General features: G+C 51.0%; 1 protein-coding gene across 1 annotated transcript in view; it reads right to left on the bottom strand.

The window, feature by feature from the left end:
* Positions 1–24,174, bottom strand: part of FOXK2 (forkhead box K2) — a 68,850-nt gene that overhangs the window by 1,737 nt on the left and 42,939 nt on the right. The window contains exons 2-8 of the mRNA XM_045984249.1: positions 22,586–22,780; positions 19,273–19,420; positions 16,761–16,907; positions 10,984–11,177; positions 10,019–10,194; positions 8,721–9,017; positions 8,322–8,531 (exon numbers count right to left, since the gene is read on the bottom strand). Coding sequence (XP_045840205.1) covers positions 8,322–8,531; positions 8,721–9,017; positions 10,019–10,194; positions 10,984–11,177; positions 16,761–16,907; positions 19,273–19,420; positions 22,586–22,780 — 1,367 coding nt within the window. The remainder of the gene's footprint in view (positions 1–8,321; positions 8,532–8,720; positions 9,018–10,018; positions 10,195–10,983; positions 11,178–16,760; positions 16,908–19,272; positions 19,421–22,585; positions 22,781–24,174) is intronic.

The following is a 24,174-nucleotide window of genomic DNA, read 5'->3' as shown; positions in this document are numbered from 1 at the left end:
AGGGAAGGCTCAGGCCACAGAGAGGCAAGTCAGAAACTGAAATGCAAGGCCAAGGGGATGAAGCCCTAAGCCCAGGTGCCCAGCGATGGATTCGTCCAAGCAGGTGCGGGGGGCACAAGAAGCCGGGACGCACAGGAGGTACAGGAGGAGGGCTCCCTCCTGGGGCCCCCGGCCTGGGGACGCACACCGGCTGCTGCACAGACTCAGCCTGACCGCTGAGCTGGCGCAGGGGCCGCCAGGGTGAGCCAGAGGCACGGGAAGCAATTCTGCAGTTTAGAGCAACCTTTCTCGGACTTGACTCAGGAAACGCGTAGCTTGGATCTCTGGACAATCTCCTCCTCATCACTGCCGTGTGGCCCGGTCACAAGACGGCACCTGTCCTACTTGATTTTTGCTGGATGAGCTAAAGCCAACCCAGGTCTTCCTGATCTCCGCCACCTGGGTGACCACACAGAGGCAGTGCTGACCTGTTACCCTTCATCTCCCAGCTTGTTTGCTGGCTTTGTGCCCACGAAGGCCCGCTGTGTGGGACACATGGGGCTGGGAGGAGGGCATCTTCTTGGGCAGGTGCGCCCCAGGGGGGCTCCGGAGGCCGGCCACCTGGTGAGCCGTCACCCGGGCCCTGTGGAGAACACACCTCCTGACCCAGACAGGAGGCGGGGGCAGGGCTCTGCACATGGCCACGCCCTCCAGGAACCAAGAAAGGGACCAGCTAGACCCAGGTTGGGGGGGGGGGGGGCTCTGATTCCTCCGCACCGTGCGCGCCTTCATCAGGGGTAAGTGCCCCGTCCCGGGCACAAGGGCCCATGTGGCTGCTGGGGTGGCGTGGACAGGCAGCCCGAGTTCCCCGCCGGGACACACAGCATAAGCGTGCCTGACACACACGTGAGCGAACTGAGCCACGCGGCACACTGGCACTTGTTGCCGTTTGTCAGCTGACGCACGCACACCGTCTTCCATGCGTCTCTGGTGAAAGACAACTTACTTAAACCGCGCCGGTGACTCACGGACACTGAACGCGCCCAAAAGCAGCTTGTCTAACCCTTGCGACCGGAAGGCGCATCCCAGCCTGCGGCACCAGGCCTTCCCAGGACTGTGCATGGGGCTCATTTTAAACGGGGAAGTCAACAGAAAACACAAAACGTGAAAAACAGGGCATGAACCGGCTGTGAAAAGACACATGTTTACGGTGAGAACTGAGCCCTGGAGGAGGAACACTTGTGTTCGACCTCAGGGGAGCCACGCCAAACTCGTGTACCCTGCGGGGCCTGACCAGGGATGGCAAACCGCCACGAGCAGGCGAACACAGAGGGTCGAGTGCGTGAGGTCATCTCCGGAGGCCCACAGAGCCCCAACCTCAGGCACCGCAGGTGCCTGGCGGCGCTCACAGCAGCGGGGTGACAGAGCAACACGGCCCCCTCGGGGCGGGCGCCTCCGCCCTCCCGCGCCCCTCAGAGGAGTTCGGGGCAGCTCCCCGCTGCAGACCAGCTGCCCGAGCAGGCTCTCTGCTGGCTCCAGAGGCAGCCCTGCAAGGGGCCCTGGGGGAGGCCGGGCCGAACGGGGGCCCAGCGTGCAGGCACCAGGACACAGGCACCTGCAACCCACAAGACCCTTCCACCGCCTTAAAACCTGGCAGGCCAGACCCCTCACACCCAGACCTCAAAGCAGCATGAGGCTGGAGGACTGGAGGCCACTTCCCGCAAGGAGAAGGGAGGACGGCTGAGAGTACGATGCAGACACTTCCGGACGAGTGAAGAGTCGGCCTAGGACTTCTCCTTTAGGGCCCCAGGTATGGTAAGAAGCACGTTTTACTGGGGTGCCTGGGGGGCTCAGTCAGTGAAGAAGCACCTACCTTCGGCTCAGGTCATGATCTCAGAGTTCTGGAACGGGCCGCTGTTGCCAGGTTCTCTGCTTAGCGGGGAAGCCTGCTTCTCCCTCTCCCTCTGCCTGCTGCTCCCCCTGCTTATTCTCTCTCTATTAAGTAAATAAATTTTTTTTTTTAAAGATTTTGTTTATTTGACAGAAACAGCGAGAGGGAACACGAGCAGGAGGAGTGGGAGAGGGAGAAGCAGGCTCCCCGCGGAGCAGGGAGCCTGATGCGGGGCTTGATCCCAGGAGCCCAGGATCATGACCTGAGCGGAAGGCAGACGCTCAACGACTGAGCCTCCCAGGTGGCCCATAAATAAAATCATTTAAAAAAAAAAAAAAAAAAAGGCACATTTTCTGGGAAGCAGGTGGAGCAGCCCCAGAGCTGACTGCCCAGGCCTGACTTCCATACTTACTCTGAAGCAAGCATCATCCCGATACCAAAGCAGACAAAACTACTGTACGTAAACCACGAATGCCCCTGACAAATGGGGGACAAATACCCTCAATGAGCCCGGAGCAAACCCAATCCTACACCGTCTTGAAAGGTCACACACCATGACCAGGTGGGACTCACCGCAGGGGTGCGAGCGTGATTAAACATTAGCCCAGCCAGGGCAGCACACGACATTAATAAAGGAAAAAGCCCACAGGAATCATTTTAACACAGAAAAAGCACGTGACGGGGCACCTGGGGGGCTTAGCTGGTTAAGGCCCAACTTTTGGCTCAGGCTGTAATCTCAGGTCCCTGCAGGGCTCCCTCCTCAGTGGGGAGTCGGCTTGAGAGTCTCTCCCTCTGCTCCTACCCCAGCCCCAAGGAGGCGCGCTCTTAAAAAACGAAACAGCGAGCCTGTGACAGGATCCAGCACCCTCGGGTGACAAAGCTACCCAGCAGAGCAGAAGGCCGACAGTAACATGAAGTCTGTAAACGGCAACCACAGCTGACATCAGCCTCGGCGGTGACAGACAAAGCTCCCCGCTGAAGGCCGGAGCAGGACAAGGTGCTTGCTTTTGCCACGGAGGTTCGGCAGCTCGCTGGGGTCCCGGCCCCGGCAGTTGGGCAGCAAGAGGAAGTAAAGGACACCCAAATGGTAAAGAAGTAACTCTACTGGAGATGACATAGTCTTTGTTTACAGAAAATCCTAATAAATCCACACAAGAAAACCCCCTAAACGAGAAACTAGTACAACTAATAAACGAATTCAGCCAAGTTGCAGGGAACGATAGCGACAGGCAGAAACTGGCTGGGTTTCCTTACGGTAGCAGTGAAGAACTTCAGAAAGAAAACAGTCCCAAAGGAATAACCTAGGAAGAAATTTAAGCCAGATTTTTATACTGAAAGCTACAGAATGTTGCTGGAGGAAATTAAAGGAGACCTGAACAGATGGACAGACGTCCATGCTCACAGACTGAAAGATGGGACACTCCCAGCACACTACTGTCGGGAGGGATCTACAGGCTCAGGGCAGACCCTATCAAAATCCCAAATGCCTCTTTGGCAGAAATGGAGAAGCTGATCTTAAAATTTGCATAGAACTGCCTGGTATCCACAACAGTCAAAACAATCTTGGGGAAAGAAAGAACAAAGTTGGAGGACTCATACTTCCCAATTTTAAAACTTCTGCAAAACTAAAAACATCAAAACCGTGGCTTTGGCATAAGGGCAGACACGAAGATCAATAAAATAGAACTGATAGAAACAAATCCATACATCTGAGGTTGAGTGATTTTCCTTTTTTTTTTTTTTTAACAAAATTTTTTAAGATTTATTTGATAGAGGGAGAGAGTGAGCGCAAGCCTGCACAAGCAGGGGGAGGGGCAGAGGGAGAGGGTGAACCAGGCTCCCCGCCGAGCAGAGGGCCCAATCCCAGGACCCAGGATCACAACCCAAGCCGAAGGCTAATGCTTAACCAACTGAGGCGCCCAGGCTCTCAAGTGATTTTCAGGAGCGGTGACAAAACCATTCAGCGGGGAAAGCACAGTTTTTTCAAAGGGCGCAGGCACAACTGGGCATCCACAGGCCAAAGAATGAAGTCAGGCCCTAACCTCACGTTATATACAGAAATGAACTCAAAATGGACCAAAGACCTACACGTTAGGGCTGAAACTACACAGCTCTTAGCAGAGGACAACACGGGTAAGTCGTCGTGACCTCGGACGTGGCAGTGCATTGTCAGCAAGGACACCCCAAGCACGAGACAAGGGAAAAGAGAGAAGCGACACCACAACTGAAATTGGTGCATCAGAGATGCTGTCAAGAAAGTGAAGACAAAAACCACTGAATGGGAGGAAATATCTGCCAATCACGTATCTGATTAGGACCTGGTATTCAGAATATATAAAGAGCTCCTAGAGCTCAACAAAAACGGGCAGGGGACTGAGAGGCATGTGTTTGAAGAAGACATACAACCAACCAAGCAGATGAAAAGATGCTCAACACCAGTAGTCATGAAGGAGATGCAGATCAAAACCACAGATACCTGAGGTGCCTAGGTGGCTCAGCTGGTTGAGCCTCTGACTCCTGATTTCAGCTCAGGTCATGACCTCAGGGTCGTGGGATCGAGCCCTACCCCAGGCTCCACACTCCGCTGGGCAATCTACTGGAGAGTCTCCCTCTGCCCGTCCCCCGCTTTCTCCTCTCCTCAGCCACCACCACCACACTGATAATCACGTTACACCCACCAAGATGGCCACGAGAGAAAAAAAAAAAACAGAAAATACCAAGTGATGGTCAGCATGTGGACAAATCAGAACTTCACATATCACTGGTGGGAAGGCAAAATGTAGCCGCTGTGGCAAATAGTTTGGCAGTTCCTCAATAAAGTAAACACAGCCTTGCCATGTCAATGAGCAGTTCGACTAATAGGTTTACAGCCCCCAAACTCAATGCATATGCACGAATGTTTACAGCTGTACTATTCTTAACAACCGAATGTCCATCAGCGGACGAATGAGGCAACAAAAATGGAAACATATTCAGCCTTAGAGAGAGCTGACCTAGGCTACGTCAGTGAACCTCAAACATGATGCTAAGAGACCAGATATAAAAGGCCACATACTTTATTTACAGGAAATGTCCAGTGTAGGTAAACCCACAGAGACAGCAGATTAGTGGCCACCAGGGGAACCGGAAGTGACTGTTCACGGGGTACACAGTTTTTCTGAACTCATTAGAGGTGACAGTTTCAAAACACTGTGAACGGACTTTATGCCACTGACTTGTACATTTCAAAAGAGTCGTATCGTGTTATGTATATTCTAATATTACTTAAAAAAAAAAAAAAGCTTTGAATCCTGAAGAGATACTGGGTATAAAAGGATTATTGCTAATTTTAAAAGCCACAATAATGGCATGGTGCTTACACAGTACAAGGAAATTCCTTTAGAGACGCTGACATAGTGACAGCTGAAATGACACTGGGTCTGGATCTGGGTGGGGAACAGACAGGGAAGACGGAGTAAGATGGGCTGTGAGTTAATTTCCGGAATGTCAGGGCTTTTCCATAATAACGAGCGTAAAAGAAAACTATCAAAGCTGCTGATTAACAGCAGGGCCTGCTTTCCCTTCTCAAGAGTGACTTTCCCAGGTAAACGAAGTCACGGGCCATGCAGCCCCCAAGCGACACCTGCCCTGTCCAGGCCCCCCTCCGCGTCCTCGGAGTCTGAAAGCTCATCTGCCACCTCTTCCCCTTCTCAGAAGCACCTCCTTCCCCCACTCAGCTGGGCGCTGCCGCTGGGGAGGAGCTCCTCGGGATGGGACGGGGAACAAAGGGAGACTGAAAACAGATGCTGTGACGTAGCATCATTACTGACTGGATAAAAAACACTTTTCCAAGCCAGTGATTTCTAAGAAAAGACTGCAACCAAATTAAGGAACCAATAAACAGATAATTTAGAATGGTTTTTGCCAAAAGATGACTAAAACTGGAAGGAGTTTTGGTATTTTAGACACCCTTCCTTCTTCTGAGGGGGAACAAGGTCTCAGGGCTGACCCTGCGATGATCGTCAATGATAATTGTGTGGCTTTCTTTAAAGCCCCGAGATTGAGAAATTCATCTTTAATACAACTTTAGTTTGTTTTATAAGAATTGTATTTTTTGATTTTTTTTCCCCCCAAGATTTATTTATTTATTTTAGAGAAAGAATGTACATGAGCAGGAAGGGCGGGGTGGGGGGAGGGAATCTCAAACGGACTCCACACTGAGCGCGGAGCCCGACATGGGCTCACCGGCCTGAGATCACGACCTGAGCTGAAACCAAGAGTCGGACACTTAACCGGCTGCATTACCCAGGTGCACTCATGTTTTGGTTTTGATCCACTGTAGTAATAACAATTGATAAACCAACCCTTACAGTCACAATGAAATCTTTAACATTTCTGCATTCCCTTGCTGCAGGGTAAAAAATGTGCTCAATCAACCACATTCAAGCATAAAGTATTTGGCGTTCGTCCAAGATCTGTGAGGGTGTGGGACACAGCGACAAGGGCAGGAGGGCCTGTCTGGTGTTGCTATGTCCTGGGAGTAGGTATCAAATCAGGGCAGGATTCAGAACCAGCAGCACATTTAAGAGAACAGTGTAAAATTTTTATTCTCAAACATCAATATTTTTAATAGTGGACAACTTAATCCTTTACTTATTAAATTTGTGAAGAAAAATTTTAGATGCCAACTTACACATGTGAAAGGGATACACAGTTTTTCCAACTCCTTCGAGCAGAGAGGCGGTCATAAAAGGCCCCTGACCGGAACCAGTGGTTCTTGGACAACCTGGACTGTGTCAGAAATGCACAATCTTGGGCCCCCAGGCCACACCTGCTCACTCAGGGACTCTGAGAGGGAATCCGTGAGGGACTCTGAGGCACATGACGCCTGGGAAGCACCAGCACCCACGGCTTCACACTGAGCAGGACTCAAACCAGAAGGGGACCGCCCCATCCACCTCCCAACGCCACCTGCTTCAGCAGCACCCAGGACCCGACAGGTTTGCTCCATCAAGACCAGCGACAATGACAAACTTATTCAGAGAGAAAAGAGCAAGACCCGAACAACTCTTAACACTTAAGAGACACAGAGCCTGAGAAGAAAGCATTTTAAATGGGTAACTGCAAATTTCTCCACCTGTCCACAGGCTGGCATGTGCTAATCATTTAAAAACAAAGGATTAAAACAAAGAACTCTCAGAAAGGTTCCAGGTCTCAGGGCGCCTGGGTGGCTCAGTGGGTTAAAGCCTCTGCCTTCCACTCAGGTCATGGTCTCAAGCCCTGCATCGGGCTCTCTGCTCAGCGGGGAGCCTGCTTCCTCCTCTCTCTCTGCCTGCCTCTCTGCCTACTTGTGATCTCTGTCAAATAAATAAACTGAAAAAAAAAAAAAAAAAAAAAAAAAAAAGAAAAGAAAGGTTCCAGATCTTGTCCCTCCATCGCATCTGGGGTGAGGCAGAGTCAGAATCTGAACCCCATGAGGTAAATGCAGGTCTCCTCCGTTCCTTAACAGCTCAATAAGGAGTGGGAGGTCGACACAATGAAGACTTCTGTTCCCTACCCTCTCTCGAAGCAACTGTCCGTGGGCACAGAGAGCTGCTTTTGGCCAGCGGCCTGACTCTACTGCTCGAGGTCCCACAGGCCGCTGCTCAGTCCTACCGGACAGCGCACCGCACGTGGGCCAGGATCCGCGGCTGAAACCCCAGCAGCACTAAGGACACGGGATTCCCACCCTTCACCTGGCTCCACAAGTCCGGCCAAAGGGAGTTCTCTGGGCCCTCATTTAAAATTCAAGCTCCCCTGGCCTGTCCTATCTTCTCTACTCACTGATGTCAGAACATTCGTGGAGAGCTCCGTGCACAGAGGAGCAGGACTCCCGGCATACCACATGCACACCCGGGGGGCATTGCCACTGGACAGATCTGCTGAGGCGACCCTCCCGGGGGCATTTCAGCAGGTGGGTACCAGCGCCCAAACCTCCTGTCACCTGTAAACCACACCCAGGGGTCTACACACAGCAAAGGCAGCAGTATTTCCCTCTAGGAATCTACAGGAACACTAAGCTCAGACGGGTCCTCCAGGGGGCTCCATGAGAGCTGACAGCCACGACCACTCAGCACGTACCCTACAGCACCAGCGGGTTCCTATAGTTTAGGGGCACCTCAGTGGCTAGTGAAGCGTCTGTCTTCGGCTCAGGTCATGATCGTAGGGTCCTGGGACCGAGCCCTGTGTTGGGCTCCCTGCTCAGTGGGAAGCCTGCTTCTCCCTCTGCTGCTCCCCCTGCTTGTGCTCTGACAAATAAAATCTTAAACAAAAAGGATTCCTATGGTTTAGAGATGCAAACATGTCCTCAGACAAAAATTAAAACTGTAACAGTTGGAACCAAAAGAAAGAACAGTGCCGTTCATCAAAAGGAGAGCAACGGACCTTCGCTCTGGATATTTGGACCCTATTACCCGTGGAGGACAGTGCTTACCATTGTTCACCTGGCCGTGGACGGCGGCAGGGACTGGCACCACGTGAGTCCCATTTTGTGTTACAGGTTTTATTGGCAGCTGGTGCTGACCCAGAGATGCCTGCTGCACTATGGTGACCGTCTGGACAGGGGTGGTCTGTGGCGTCTGAATGATCCGGCCAGCAGCACCCAGCGTGGCATGGCTAATCGCAGGAATAGGTTCCACTTTCACTGAAATTTAAAAAAAGAGGCAAAGAAATGATACCAACTGATGTTACTGGAAAGCTTCCAGAAATCTCACCAGGTGGCCGGCAAACCCACGTAAGACATCACGTGCTTAGGAAAGGGGTCTGGGCAAACAAGTCTGAGGGCGTCTCAGGGCCTGAGAAGCCACCTGCAGCCACTGCTTCTGAGGCTCACCTTTGACTTCTCTGGGATCACCGTTCTCTTGTGGCTCGGCCTTCGGAGGGGCCAGCACTGCTGCCTGAGCGACCACGGCCTGGCCAGCGACAGTGTACGTGCTCGCCGGGGCCAGGCCGGCCACACTGGTGACGGACACCGCAGGGATCTGATGGACGACGTGCACGGTCTGCACGACAGGCTGCTGGGAGGTCGAGGTGGTCACGGGAGCGGCGACCGTGTAGGTGACGGGCTTGATGGTCGGCGGCAGCTGCCGCTGCACGGCGATTAGAACAGGCTGACTAGACAGAGGCGAGCCTGTGGAGGACGAGGAGACAGGGCTGAGGTGCAGTCGCTCGCGCTCCTCCAGCCGAATCCCAGAGGCGACCAAGCTCCAGCACCCACTCACAACACAAAACGTGCCGCCTTTCACCTTGTTAACGCCGAAGTGACGCACGATGGGAGGAACGGAGTATTTTAATGGAGATACCTAACTCAGGGAGGTAAGGCAAAGAATGCCATTCTCGCTCCACTCAGATCCCTTACAACACCGCTTCCCACAGTTCTTTCCTCATGAGAAAGAAAACGTCGACACAGTACATGGGAAGAAGCTGCCTACTGGGGTCCAAACAAAGGGGCCACGCTCCCCCAGGATCAAAGTCTTTATCTCTCGGTGGGTGCGAGGGAACCTCAAAGTCCGGACACACTTACAAGCTCGCCAACCAACCTATGCTTCTGCTGGTTTGGGCACAGAATAAAGGAAAAGCCACGGGCGACACGTTGCCAGCACGGCCAGGAATCCCACCATATCAAAATAAGCATGTGTTCCTGTGTGCCAACCACACGGGAACCCTAACAGAATTAGTTTGCCCACATTTCCAGGCCATGTCTTTTCGTGTGTGCGGTTTTTAATTCTCCAGAATACACATTTTTACTTCGCACTGTGACTTGTACAGAAATGCTCACCATTCATTAAGTAAACAGTTTCTGCTGCCAATCAGTGTCTGGTTTGTCTAATTTGTGTTCTTTCTTTGGGTGGGGGATTTTTCCCTAACTTTCAAATGATGAAGCAACTAAGAAACAGATTAATTCTGAATTATTTCAGGCATCTACACAGCTATTTACATAAAACAATGTTCACTGATTTTTAAACACAGTGCTATTAGCTTTTCAGAACTTACCGTGTGAGGCCCTATGGAGAAAGCACCAGGTACCAAGGAGCCAAGGCCTCTGCCGCGTCCCCTCGGAGGAGCCTGGCGCCCCTGCCTCTCTGACCCTCTCCGCCACCACTGCGCCTGCCCCGTCTCTGCACGTCTCACCTGGTGCACTCTGGGCAAACCGAGCCTCCTGGATGACGGCCAGTTTGGGCTGTGAGGCGCTGGGCTCGGGCTCCAGGGGGGCCGGCGAACCTTCCCTCGACAGGCTCTCGGGGGTCTGGGCGCCGCTGGAGTGGGCAGACAGCACTCCGGCGTGATTGGGAGAGGCTGGGGCACTTCTGGATCACCAAAAGACGACAGTGGGTTTTGACAGGTAAAGCACTCATTAAGCGGCCTGGTTTCAATAAAGTAAATTCTGAAAAAAGGGTGTCATCTGTCTTCTGCCAACCGACTACAGCTCTGTATGTCCTACTTTCCATGTGAATGCCCGTGACCTGAGAGGGATCCCCAGCGAGACTCACTCAGTTGTGACAGCCCGTGTGCCAGGGCTGGGCCACCACGGCTCCGGGCCGAGCACAGGCTGCACCAGCTGCGCTCTCGAGGCAGCTCCTGTCCACTGGCAGCAGGAGCGGGCAGTGTGCGAGCAGGCAGGGGCCTAAGACTTATATCATGATCATTTCTTTCTTTCTTTCTTTCTTTTTTTTGTTTAAAAAACAGAGTATCTATAAGCTAATAATGTATTATTTGAAAATCAGGCAATTAACATTGTTTAAGTCAGTCTTGAGTTTAAGCAGCTAAAATGCGGCTTTAAAGAGCTGTTCACAAGCCAACGGGAAGGAACACGCTGCTCGTCGAACACAATTACATAACGAGTCCGATGAAGCCACAACGGCAACATGGGAACAGAGTGTAAAGAAAACTTCGTCAACAGTCTGAACTGTTACGGACACTATTAAGAGAGAGTCCACGGGTAGCATCCAACACGTCTTTTCAAATCCCCACCCCAAACATTTAATCATAATGCATTTAGCAGTTCCTTCACTTGCAAAAGGAAAATTGACCAATACATGGAAGGTAAATTCACTGACCAGTAAGTGAGGTCTTTTTTGATTGTCTTTTTTCCTTACCTAGAGGAGAGCGGTCCCAGAGGGGTTCTAAAGCAAGGCACGCCCCTAGGCCGTCTTTTCCTAAAAGCCTGCTCTATTAATTTGCTTTCAGAAGCAGGATCTATCCTCCAGAATGAGCCTTTGCCTGGTTCTTCCTGGGAACGTGGTACTTTGATGAAATAACGATTCAGAGAGAGATTGTGGCGAATTGAATTCTATGAAACATAAAAAAATACGTAGAATTCATATATTTCTTTGCTGAGAAATCAAAATGTGCCCCAGTTTCAGTGCCCTGCAAAGCAGAACCCTAGCACTCAGCCCCTTGCAGAGGGCAGACAACTTTAAAGGCAGCACCGTGCTCGAAGGAACCAGTCCTTCTCCCCTGAGTGAAGAAGGGGCGTGGGGTGTGACCCTTCTGCCAGAGGGGGCCGGAGGCTGATACACGGCTCTGGGAACGGGGTGGCAGGGTGGGCACCAGGGGGCAAGGAGGGGACCTGGGAAACAAGGAAGGGTGGGAAATCGACACCGCAGGGAAGGAGGCCATTTCCAACAGGAAAAATGTCCACTTCCATTTTTTTTTCCAGGTAGGAAACCAAGGATTGTCAGTCATCATCTGACCTTTCCTGCGGGACTCTCCCTGCTTAGAGATGAACAGAGCCAAAATAAACCAATCCTTTAAAATACTTTTTGACCACAAAATTAGCTTATAGGAATCTGTCATAACCATCTAAAATGAATTAATCCAGTATCAAGTACTCAGCAAACCAGCAGAAGCGAAAAGTGAGCGAGAGGCCGGGAAGTATTGTGAACACCATCTTCCGGGAACGGCAATTTCCAAAATGCTTCCGTGCATGTTTTGTAAAATTTGAGCCACAAAATCATCTGGTGAGGCACATACAAAAAATTTCTCTCTCAACCCCTACTCTATTCCTTCTATTACAAAAAGCTTGCTTGACTCACAGCTCACAGCCAATTTCAGGAAAGCTCCCCACGGCAACCTGAGTAACTCCCAGCAGCACACCTGATCCTGAGCCTTCCAGAAAGTCCGAACAGGAGGAGGACAGTCATGCAGCCACATCTTCTCATGTGTTTACACTAATAATTAAATTTAAAATTAAAAAATTAAACTAGTGAAGTTTCAAAATGGTGGTGACTCACAATAAAATTCTGGGCTCTCGAAAAGTCACTTCTACATTCCCCCAATTAGCCTTCTAACAGAACGGTCAGCCACAGCCCCAAATACTGAACTGCCAGAGACGGCTCGGAAAATCAAATTCTTCTCTACGTCCCATCTTGGGGATCGTTCAAGTGCCCCCCAGTCACGGGCTGCGGTGAAGACCATGCGAGCCTGTGGGAGCCAGACGCCTCCCTGGCAACACGGAGGCGCAGGCAGGGCTGTGTCTGTGTTTTGTGAAACGGCTCACACACAAACGCGTTCTGCGAGAGTTAGTGTTTTTAAACCACAGACCCTTACTGTGATGTCCTATCACAGGGTATAGCTAACAACCAGTAATACCTTTCTATTAATTCCTCCGGAAAAATCAAACCGTGACCGGTGCCTCCCCCAGAGAGAGACAACCCTCCCCACATGCATGCAGATATTTCGGTGTCTGGAGGGGAAGGCGGTAGACTCCACGACTGTGGGTTGAGAAAAGCAGACCCAGACCATGACACTACAGGGCCTTCGCTCTGCGTGCGAACAAGACAATCTTTACGGCTGCCCAGGGAGGGTCAAGAGGGCCTCAGAAGTGACGCCCAAGCCACAGTAAAGAACGTGGGAGGTGAGGAGCCCCTAATGAAGGCCATTAATACTGTAATGTACGTGTTGCTAGGAGGAAAAAGGGAAGTGAGCACAGGGGGAGTCTGGAGGTAGGAAGTGCCCCCGCCAGGGGACTGGGGCACTAGTATTTCTTCCCCCTGGTAAAGGAGAACACGGGGTGGGGGTGGGGGGGGATTTGCAGTTCCATGACCCTCATGCCACTGACAAGCTGTACGCAAGTTCCTGGAAGGAGTTGGTATTTTCTGTCCTGAAAATGGGACAGAACCTACCAGACACCATCACAGCCAGGGTCTAACCTCCTCTCCATTCCCAACAAAACCACAGAACAAAGAGGCTGTGATTTTCTAATCGACAAGACTAGAAAACATGCGTAAGCAGTAAGGAGCTATCTAATGCAGACACAGATAGACTAGAGTAACTCTATTTCTAAGGTAATTTAAGGCCTTTATAATTTGATCAAGTCAAGCTACATACACTGGAATCGCACGGACTCAGACTCTAATGACTCAGGAATGATCACACGCAGACAAAAGGCAGCTCATTAAATTCCTTAAAACAAACTACGAAGAAAAGGCTCTGCAATAGTGAACACATTCTCTTCCCCGCAAATCCTCTGCGACTGGAGGCTGCTTCCCAGAACCCGCCCTCCCTGAGTGCCAGCCCCTCCTCCCTCCTACCCCCTCAGCTGACCCAGACCCAGGGTAAAGATGCAGAGCGGGTCACCGTCCTCCATGAACACCTCCAGCACTCCTGCCTCGACCCTGGTTTCTGCTTGCCCCGGTCACACTGAGTGCTCTACTGAGGACTCGTAAAGAAACTGATGAGAAGGAAACATGCAAAGTACCTTCCAGAAGGAGAGTTCAATGAGCAGGATGAGGTGAGCCCAGAGCACTCCCTCTGTTTCCCTTTCAGAGGCCCAGAGGCCCAAAATTCAAATCTCTTACTCATAACAAATACCTCACCTCTGGGCTGGGTAAAATTATAAGTATAAATCATAAGAATACATTCTGGCATAAATATGCAGCCAAAGGAAAGAAATATCCCATCTTTCCAGACACAGACCTTGCCTTACCCTAGAGTTTCCTCTAGACCAATCAGAAAGCTTTGCCAGGGGTAGACAATGCAAAATACCGGAAGCAAGCCTGAAAGGGAGCTCTGGACTTCCACTGGGTGCTCAGAACAGGCGTGCGTGCTGGGAGTGTCAACGCACGTCTCTCAGGAATTCCGATGTTACGCCTCTGCCCTCAGCTTGGGTCCTAATCCCAGGGTGGGGATCGAGCTCTGCAGTGGGCTCCCTGCTCGGCAGGGGGTCTGCTTCTCCCTCTCCCACTCCCCCTGCTTGTGTTCCCTCTCTCGCTGTGTCTCTATCAAATGTCTTCAAAATATTTATTTATGTATTTATTCACTCATTCATTTATTTTAGAGAGAGCAGGCAAGCACGAGCTGGGGGGAGAGGCAGAGGGAGCGAGAACCCCAAGCAGATGCCCCACTAAGCACAGAGTCCAACACAGGGCCTGATCCCACAACCCTAAGATCATGACCTGAGCAGAAACCAGTTAGGAGATGGATGCTTAACCAACAGATGAACCATCCAGGAGCCCCTGGAAGCCCAAATTTTAAAAACAGACTGTTTTACGGGCGCCTGGGTGGCTCAGTGGGTTAAAGCCTCTGCCTTCGGCTCAGGTCATGGTCTCAGGGTCCTGGGATCGAGCCCCACATCGGGCTCTCTGCTCGGCGGGGAGCCTGCTTCCTCCTCTCCCTCTGCCTGCCTCTCTGCCTACTTGTGATCTCTGTCTGTCAAATAAATAAATAATCTTTTAAAAAATAAATAAAATAAAAAGAGGTGTTTTAAGTGACTCTGTGTAAAGAAAATCTAGCAAAGAAAATGGACCTGGCTCTTTTATAAAAGAAGGTTGCAAAATGGAAAGGCTTTTTTGTTTTAAGCCAAGAGTGAGGAAATGGGAAGAAGGTCTCATACATACAGACCTTAAGCATGGTCACTTTGGAAGGGCACCTTAGAAAATTCTCATGACAGAAAAAGGACACATGTGTGTCAAGACTGGGGACAGCTAAGGACCTGTGAGGACAGAAAGAAACTGAGTGCATGTCCATAAATTAAAGGGAGGACACAGCAGGAAATCCCTTTTCTGCTGAAGTGCTGGAGCCAGGAGGTGCGAAAGGTCCCAGGAACGGCCCAACACGGACAAGAGGCACACAGAATCACCCGCACGGACCTCGTCTAGAGAGACGATGACGGTGCAATGAAAACATTAGTGACAGCTGAACAGAGAGGGTGTCTGCCGTGCAGCACTTCTGTTTATCCTCTCTGCTCTCAGGCCGCTGTGAAGTCCCTTCCAGCAGCCAGGAGCAGTCACTGCACGTGGGGACCGCACCTGACCCAACTAACTCCCCACAAGACGGAAGCCAGGAGGAGGCCACCCCTGAGAGCTGGCCCTTGTCCTTCGGCCAGAAAACCACATGATGCCCGGAAGCAGCTGCCACATAAACGAATGTTAGGGAACACGGTGGGAAGGGATCATTCAGAGTCGGGCCAGGCTTTTCAGGAATACTCACGCCCACTAAGCCCAGCTAACTGGTGTTTCCAGTCACCAGACTCCTGCACACAATGAGCTGAACGAAAACCTACCACACTCCTGACGGGCATTCTGAGACCACGCCTGCCCACCCACAGGGCACTCTGTTCCAGGTGCAATCACCAGACACGGACACAGACCATCATCTGGTTCTGCTTCCTTCGTTTTACATGTTCTCTGAAGCACAACCTCACTGTTCTAGATTAAAATATGTCAGTATCACCGGGATTTCTTGTCCAATGTACCGAGAAACCTGTCACGTAGCTCGATATGGATGTGTTCTCCACGCCCAGCATTTTCCCCATGGCCAATGAAGAAAGGCACCTAGCTGTGCACAGGGAGGCAGGCGGGGAGCAGCTGTCCCAGGCCAGGAGGGGAAGCTGCGTCTTACTTTGTACCTTCCACAATCAAAGACCCTTCTATGACTAAAGGCCCCTTACAAAGGAAAAGTTCAGGGTTTGGCTGGTGGACCATTATTATTATAACATGTCTACAGGAGGAAGAGAAAGGTTTTGCCCTCATTAAATAGACAACGGCTCCTCGCACCCCAACACTAGGTTAGGGTTATGGCTCACCAGACACATTTCTCAAAAGATCATTTACTCAATAAGCCCGAAAGAAGACTGTTGCCATTCCCTGGGACCTAAATGAATTCAAGAATTACAAAAGTATGTTTCTTCTTTCATTATACTTTTAATACTCTGTATTTCAGATTTGCCTTTCCCATACTGTCTGAATTAGAGATGTCCTACTGTATGTCCAGTAAGCAGACACAGAGAACACAGACACACAGAAGAGAAGAAAACTACAATGTCGAAGTTTAAAAACTAAACTAAATTAAAAAGCTGAACAAGGAAATATGCACTGATTTTCAAAGGTGCTCTGAGAAGGCCCAGGTTCCAGACACCCCAGGAGTGATCTGAAAGCGTGGTGCACAGGGCAGCACCGCCGTTATCTGTGGGAGAAAGGTTTGAAGAAAAGGTTCCTTGATCAAACAGTGTGAAAACCATCTCTGTGTAGACTTCAAGAAGCTAAGTATGCCAGCAGATGCAGAAAAGGAAGAGAGAAGAAAGCCTAAGTGAAGGATGGGCTGGGGTTTTAACAGGGGATTAACTGCAGGGGTTAAAGGGAAACTTTTCAAATAATCCACGTTTTCCCATCTGTGGGGACAGTGACCATAAAAACTAGAGGCTGAGGTCTGCTTCTAGAGCCACTACTCCTTCCGCTCTGCATGAAGATCCCAGCATGGGGACAGTGGCCTCCAACACTTCCTCCTCCCTGAGCCAAAGAGGGTCTCCCTCACCTCACTCTACCGTTGCCCTGTGCCCATGGCACGGAAAGCAGCTTAAGTGTCCTCTCAGTTGTCAATCAGCATCTACTGACATGTCACAGTTAGATTTCATAACAAACCGAAACGGATTTACCTGCCAGCCCTTGTCCGCTGTCCTGTAGTATGGGTAATTTTTGGTGATGTGAGTATAAATCCCATTCAGAGTAAGCTGCTTATCAGGAGCCATCGTGATTGCTTGTACGATTAATTGTGCGTAGGAATAAGGTGGCTTTGAATCATCCTGTATTCAAGTTAAAAAAGAAAAAAGAGAGATTACTGAAGTTATCAAAATTTTTACTTAATTTACTAAAATTCAGGACTGTTGGTGTTTTTAAGTGTTCCTACGAAATGCTTAGTTCTCCTATGAAAATAATATAATCTGACTGAAAAGCATTTGGAAAGTTTATAGGAAGCAAATGGAAAAGTGTACAAGCAGCATAAAAATGAACACGAAAATCACATAAGGAGAAACTCCACACAGCAAAAACGAAAAACATAAGGAAAAGAAAAAAGCTACTTAACCTCAGCAGAGTCCAGGGCAACACATGTCAAATCACGGCCAGAGGCCCGTCACATGGATCTAGCAACCAAGGGAACGGCTGGGATGGCTCGGCGAGGAGGGAGCCAGCACTCCCTCCCAGGCCCTGCTGGGTCCTCATACACACGAGGGCCAAAGTGACAACCACTCGGAACAACCCTGTCCCATCAACTGAGAAGCTCCTCACGTTAGGAAGCCCCACAGAGGGGAGCACCATATACCAAACGCCGGGCTCCAACCCTGGGGTCTCAGGCACTCAGGCGGGTGCCACTCCCGCACGCGGGGCTGCTGTGCGCGCTGCGGAACACGGACAGCCCTGCTCCCGGCACACTCTGGGTCACAAGCGGCTCCTTATCACTGTAACAACTCAGAACCCCACATACATGTGCGTAATAATAAGCCAACTGTGGAGAGGGTACATCCTGGTTGTGAACAGGAAAATGTATGAACCAACTTAAATGAACCACGAAGCATAACAGTGAATGCAAACGAGAAGCTGCAAAAGAATATGTTCAAGAAAATACTTGTTACATGAGGTTTTAAAAACGAGCAATTTAGACACTGTTTGGGAATAAACACAAACAGAGTAAAAGAAGAGATAAGCAGAGGACTGACAGACGAGGCAGGAAGACAGACCTGCAAGGAGAGGAGCATGGGCTTCAACTGCCCAGGCCACACTCCGTCCTGAGAGCCAGCAGTGGGGACCTGTTCCACACAGAAAGACGGAATCATCTACAGCCCCAGCATCCGACTTTTAAATAACTAGTATTTCCTGAGCACTTAGGCTGGGTTCTACCTCTTCTCTCCTGAGTAGACACACTCTGAGTTACGCAAAAGGGCCAGGCAGACCAGCATCACTGGAGACCACCCCAGGGACCAGGAAGAGAGAACGAAGCTCTCTTCACTTCACTGCTCTATGCCATTCGGTGGGTCTCCTTGTTACCCTTAAGTATGCTCCTAAGAACTTTTTTTATTGAAAAATGTAACACAGGTAGGAAAGCCCCTAATACATCTTTATCAGCTGAAAACAAATTTTTATAAAGTGAATGTCAGTACAACCAACACTAGGTCAAAAGAGAACGCAGTCCACATTCCAGAAGCTTCCATATGCCCCCTGAGCCCACAGCTTCTACTGTTACTCCTGACATTTTATAGAAATCATAATCTCACTGTGATTAATTAAAAGTTTTATCATCTCAGAATGCATCCTGAAAAAACACAATTCAGTTCTGATTTTAAACAGGCAAATGGACACAACGGAATCACACATAGGGCGCCTCTCTGTGCCTGCCTCCCCTGCCCAGCGCCCCGCACGTATGAGGCTCCTGGCTGTAGCAGACAGGCTGCGGCGCACCCATCCCAGGGCTGGGCCAGGCTCTACTGCGCAAACACGTAACACTTTACACGTAGGTCATTAAAATAATATTGTGCGTTGCCTATGTCTCTCACTCAGCATGGTGCCCAGGGCTCTTCCACACCGGCAGCCACGCTGCATGGCAGTTCCCTCCTTGACTGAACTTCTCTTATGGGTCATTTAGGCTGCTTTCAATTTTCTATTTTATATAAACTTATGTTTGAGATTTTTGCCATTTCCTTTAGACACAATCCTAGAAGGGGCATTACTGCGTCAAAGAATAAAAACACGCACGGTCACAGTGTGGACCAAAAACGTGTGTTCGGTGCCCACGTGCACTCAGACACAAGTGCACACACGCTGTTCCGTGTCTGGGACGCCAGGACGAAACCCCAGGAATGGTTTCCCCGGACACAGTGCACTTCACCTTGTGAGGACCACAAGATTCTCTTGTCCTCCACCAGCCGGCTCCCAGCACCTGGGCCCACAGCTGCCACTGGGCAGCACCCAGTGCTGAATGACCAAAAGAATTCAAAACCTCCACCCTAAGAATATGCTCAAAAGGGAGGGGCCCCAAACCAGGCGTGCAACCACTCTGACGTGCACTTCTCAAAAGCCCTCATGGGGATGTTTGCAGACCTGCAGACAATGAAGGGAGGACAGCTGGCTGCGTGATGGCCCCTGGGTTCTGTTTCAAGGCTATAAAACATTTACCTTTGGGCTGTCTCCACCAGAAGCTTCTTTTTCATTTTCTGGCTGCGAGCCGTCGGCCATTAAATTGAGGTCAGCTGGTATCACACGGCCCATTTTGTACCCAGAAGACCCTGCTCCCCGGGGGCTCGACGGGCAGGAGTTTGCGGCACTGTGGGCGGGAAAAGGTCACTGCCATCAGTCTATTACAGAACGTATTGCACGGCCGTCAGTCTATTACAGAACGGATGTTGCACTGTGCTTCCATGACCCATTCTGATTTCAAGTACAAAGCAGGAGCATATCAGCATTTCCTATAAAACATGGCCTCACTGGTTCTCTGTAAAGTTCAGGATCACTCCAGGGAACACAGGGAATCAGGTATCGGCTTCACATCTATTATTTTACATAATCAGAAAACAAACTCTCAAAGGGGGTGGTGGCCCACCTGTTGCACCAGTGAGGAAACTGAGGCTCAGGATGGTTCTAGAACTTACCAAGAACACAGAACCGACTTTTATTTGGCGATGGCCCCAGGGCTCCAGGCTGGCAAAGGGACTAGGGCACATGCTCCACTGACTCCCTCCCCACCAAGGACATGGCCTCCAGCTACACCAGAAAGGTCAGGGACAGTTTGGAGAGAGAGGAAGGCGGCCAGGCCAAGCACAGGCAGCACAGAGAGGGGATGAGGCCAGGGACACGGACCCAGGTGGCCTGAGGGCCTGGACCACATGTGTCAGGTCAGCTGGACACAACACACCCCAAACACAGAAAGAGGAACCGATTTTTCCTTTTCCCAATTATGTACGTATGTATGTATTAAAGATTTTATTTATTTGAGAGAAACAGTGAGAGACAGCATGAGAGGAGAAGGTCAGAGGGAGAAGCAGACTCCCCGTGGAGCTGGGAGCCCGATGCAGGACTCGATCCTGGGACTCCAGGATCATGACCTGAGCTGAAGGCAGTTGCTTAACCCACTGAGCCACCCAGGCATCCCTATTCATTTATTTTTAAAGCAAACTCTACCCCCAACATGGGGCTGGAACACACGACTCCAAGATCAAGAGTTGCGCGTTTCATCGGCTGAGCCAGCCAGACACCCAAGGGACCCATTTGGCAACACGTGTGCTGTTTTTCACCAGGCAGGGCTAGGGTGCTGCTTCTTGATCTTGGTGATAACTGAAGGCCATCCACACTCATCTGCGGTGATTCCCCAAACCACACATTTGTGCTTCTGCTCCCTTTTCTATGCAGGATCAGACTTTAATAAAGAGAATGAGCCATGGCAGCGGAAGGACGCCAAGGTAGAACAGCTTAAGAAACCCACCGAGATATCCAACAGTATGTGCGGTTGGACCGGAGGAGCCGTGTTTGGAGGAAAAGACAAGTACTATGAATACACAGAAAATTTCTGGAAAAAGTACCTAAGAAACAGGAGTTACCTCCAAAACCCAAGCTGAAAGTAGGGGAGGAGAGGGAAGGGAAGGGGGTGACACCCTCTTGGCCCAGCCGCTCCCCAGGAACACGCAGGACCGAGACCCGCGCTCCCCGGACAGGGGTTTGCTCCAGGCCAGGAACCACTCCCAGAGGACGGGGGAGAGGAGCAGCAGCACCGCACGGAACTTACACTTCACCGTCTTAAAGACCGGCACCGTGTGAGAAGTGCTGACGCAGGGAAGGTGAGTGGCCCTACGGGGCTGGATGCTGGGTCTGGAAAAGGCAAGTGCACTCTGCCCATCAGCCGTCCGCAGCCGGGCTCCCACGCTGCGGTTCTGCCCAGTGAGGGTACGACCTGGCTCAACACGGGCCACATCGTGAGGGACGGGAGCGGGAGGAGAGACGCGTAGGGAAAACAAGAAGAAGACAGAGCAGGAGGTGAGGAGAGGCTGGATGGGGAGTTGCTCCCCCACCCCCCGCCACGTCTACACCACTTGTCCAGAGAGCTGCCTCCAAGGCTGCTGCACCCGCTGTGGGCTGCCCTCCCACGGGCCACATAGGGCTTGCTCCTGGTCCTCTGAATTCTGCATACTTTCACCCCGTGCTGAACCACAATGTGGCCAGGTGGTTGCTGGCTGCTGCCTCTCCACGGACACAGTGGCTACTTGGACTACACAGTCACACACAGAAGAATTCAACCAAGTGGGGAACAGAAGCAGCGGCTACAGAGCGGCCGCAGGAGGAGACAGAGAAGGGAGGGGCCCGAGCCAACAGCCGCTGCCACGCAAGACACCAGGCCTGGGGCCACAGGAGTGGCAGCCAGTCCACTCGTCACTCCCTCTGCCTACGAATAAACCCGACACACAGTTACTTTCCAGAAGGCCGACTGCCGATGCTGGTTTTGAGATAAGAAACAGAAGTGTTCAGCTGCAAGGTGTAAACCAGAGTCGCCAGCTCTCCGTGTGCCCTCCCTGGCTCTGCCACACGCAGCATCAGCCTGGACAGGCGAGACAAACCCCCCCTCCCACCCCCCGCCTCCCAGCTGTGCCCTGGACAGACCTGGACGGCAGGAGCCAGATCAACAGAGCAGCATGGCGCTCGCGGTGCACCTCCATTCCCATCACTCACAGCTAAGGTCACTAGTCCCCTCTTCTGAGCGCCAAAGGAACCCAGAAGATTGGCGCAAGCGGGCTCCGCCCCGCCTCACAGCAGAGCGCCACTCAAACACACGCGGCGATCTAGCCTGCTCAAAGCATACACGTCCGCAGGGCCCCGTGGCTGTTCTCGACCTGCGCCTCAGCCACTGCCCTCTGAGCGCTCAGCACAACCTGACCACCGTGCTCTGGGTTCTGGCTTCTGCACCAAGCGTGTGCCCTGAAGCCGCTGACGCACCCAGTCTCTCTTAGAATATCGAGGGGAACACAAGTCTGTCGCTCTGCTGTGCTCAAACTCATCAATCCAAAGTACAGGTCATCAGAATTTACAAGAAATTATAGCAAATTAAAAAAACCCAAAATGCAAATGAGAACGTTATCAGTTTAGACCAAAACGGCTAATCACCTGCCCCTTCAACTGACACTCAAACACAGAGAGTCCCTAAGTGAAGATCAGGAACACGTGGGAACTGTGTTTCACAGGCAGGAAACTGGGAGCAAAGGGTGTTCGCAAACTGAATGGCATGTGCAGCGCCTTCGAACCTCCCCCTCTCCCTCGTGTCCACCCCGGGAAGGGAGCGGCGCTGCTGCGTGCTCCTGCCCCTTCCTGTGACTTCGGAAGGCTTTTGCACCTTTCCCAAGGGAGGAGGTGAGGAACGAAAATCAGGATGTGGTCACGGGCATCTCAGCAAGCACGCCCCGCACCCTGACTCTATGGCGACCCCTGCCCACATCAGCTGCTGTACCTGATGGTTCCCGTTGGGGAGGGCAGGGGACTGATGAGGTGGGCCATGGTGTCTGGAATGTTGATGGTCAGGGGTGAGATGTGGGCCTGCACAGGCTTCACCGGGGACTCAGGAGCCTCCTGCTTCTCCCTCTTCTCACTGGACAGGGCAGTGAATGTGATCTTGATGTTTGTGCTCGGGAACCTAAACGTGCACCTGAAAAAGAAAAGCCAACTGTCAGCACTGGTCAGCCAAGCTGGACGATGAGGTGCCCCACCTGCAGCAGGATGCAGAGCCCAAATGTCCCCGACACTCCAGAGCGTCATCTTGTGTGGAGAAGCCATTGAGAACCCCACTTCCAAGCTCACCCTATGTGCTATGATTCACTTAATGAATGAAACCACAAAGAGACATTTCATGACTTTAAAACACTAGTAAATGAATACGTTCTTACACCAGCCAAACTGAAGTAGAAAAAAGCCTCAAACATAATTTAATCTGCATTACTGCTTTTAAAATAAACACACAAGTCTATCTGGGTCATCAAGCAACATAATTTTGCAGCAGTTTCTTAATTAAGAAAGAAAAATCATTCCTTTTGAAGAATCCTATCACCTTTTTTACTGAGCAAACAAAAGCCAGAGATATTAAATTCCAGGGGAAAAGGTTTACAATTCAATACTCTGGCTCACCTTTAATAGAGCTTCCTTGACATAACTGAAGTATATTTATTTAAAAAAAAAAAAAGGTAATGCAAGCCAAACATCTTTAAAGAATAAAATTTAAAAATAGCCACAGACTCCTGGCCGCTGCCTGATCTCACATCCGGTTAAACAGCGCCTGATCTGTGTGTATATAAATGGCCAAACAACCAGGTGGCGGAAGTCGGCTGACCTCTCGGTCCGTCCCAGGGCACCCGTCTTGGTGGTCAGCTCTGTCTGCCATGGAAAGATCAGCATGTGCATGGAGGGCAGCGGTACCTCCCACTTCTGGTGGCATCAAGGGGACTCTTCCCAGCACTCCAGTTGAGGGCGAGAGTTGCCACTTGCTGACAAGAGCTTAGAAGAACCCCTAGGATGTATGAAGGGGACCCCCAGTTTACATCTGTGGAATTACAAAGTGCCCAGCTTCATATATTAAACGGGTAATTAAAATGAGCAGATCACATGACTAAAACAAGCGAGAAGACCACGGTTAAACACCTTGCAGCTGCCTCTTTACTGCTCGTGTGAGATGTGAATCAACTCTAGGCTCAGAGAAGGAGGTGACCGAGACCCCAGTGGCCACTGATTTCTAGCACCACATACAGGACAACTGCGGAAGAGAGACTTCTCCTCCTCCTCTCCACATACAGTGCCTGAACCCTGTCCTCAGACAGATCATCCTTCCCACGGCGCCACGAAGGCCGTGGGAGCGAGTGCTACCATCCAGCGTGCAGGCCTCCGACCCAGCGGAGCGGTTCCCTCTCTGTGGCTCAGTCTTCTCACCCACAGAGACGGCAGCATCTCCCTCTTAAAGTGTACCGGTGATTAACTCACGTAGTTTAGCAAACACTCAGATGTGTATTAAGATTTAAAAAAAAAAAAAAAAAAAAAAAAAAAAACCAACCT

This window comes from Meles meles, chromosome 18, assembly GCF_922984935.1.
Source record: "Meles meles chromosome 18, mMelMel3.1 paternal haplotype, whole genome shotgun sequence".
In the NCBI taxonomy this organism is placed as follows: Eukaryota; Metazoa; Chordata; class Mammalia; order Carnivora; family Mustelidae; genus Meles; species Meles meles.
This window is presented reverse-complemented; position numbering and strand designations above follow the sequence as displayed.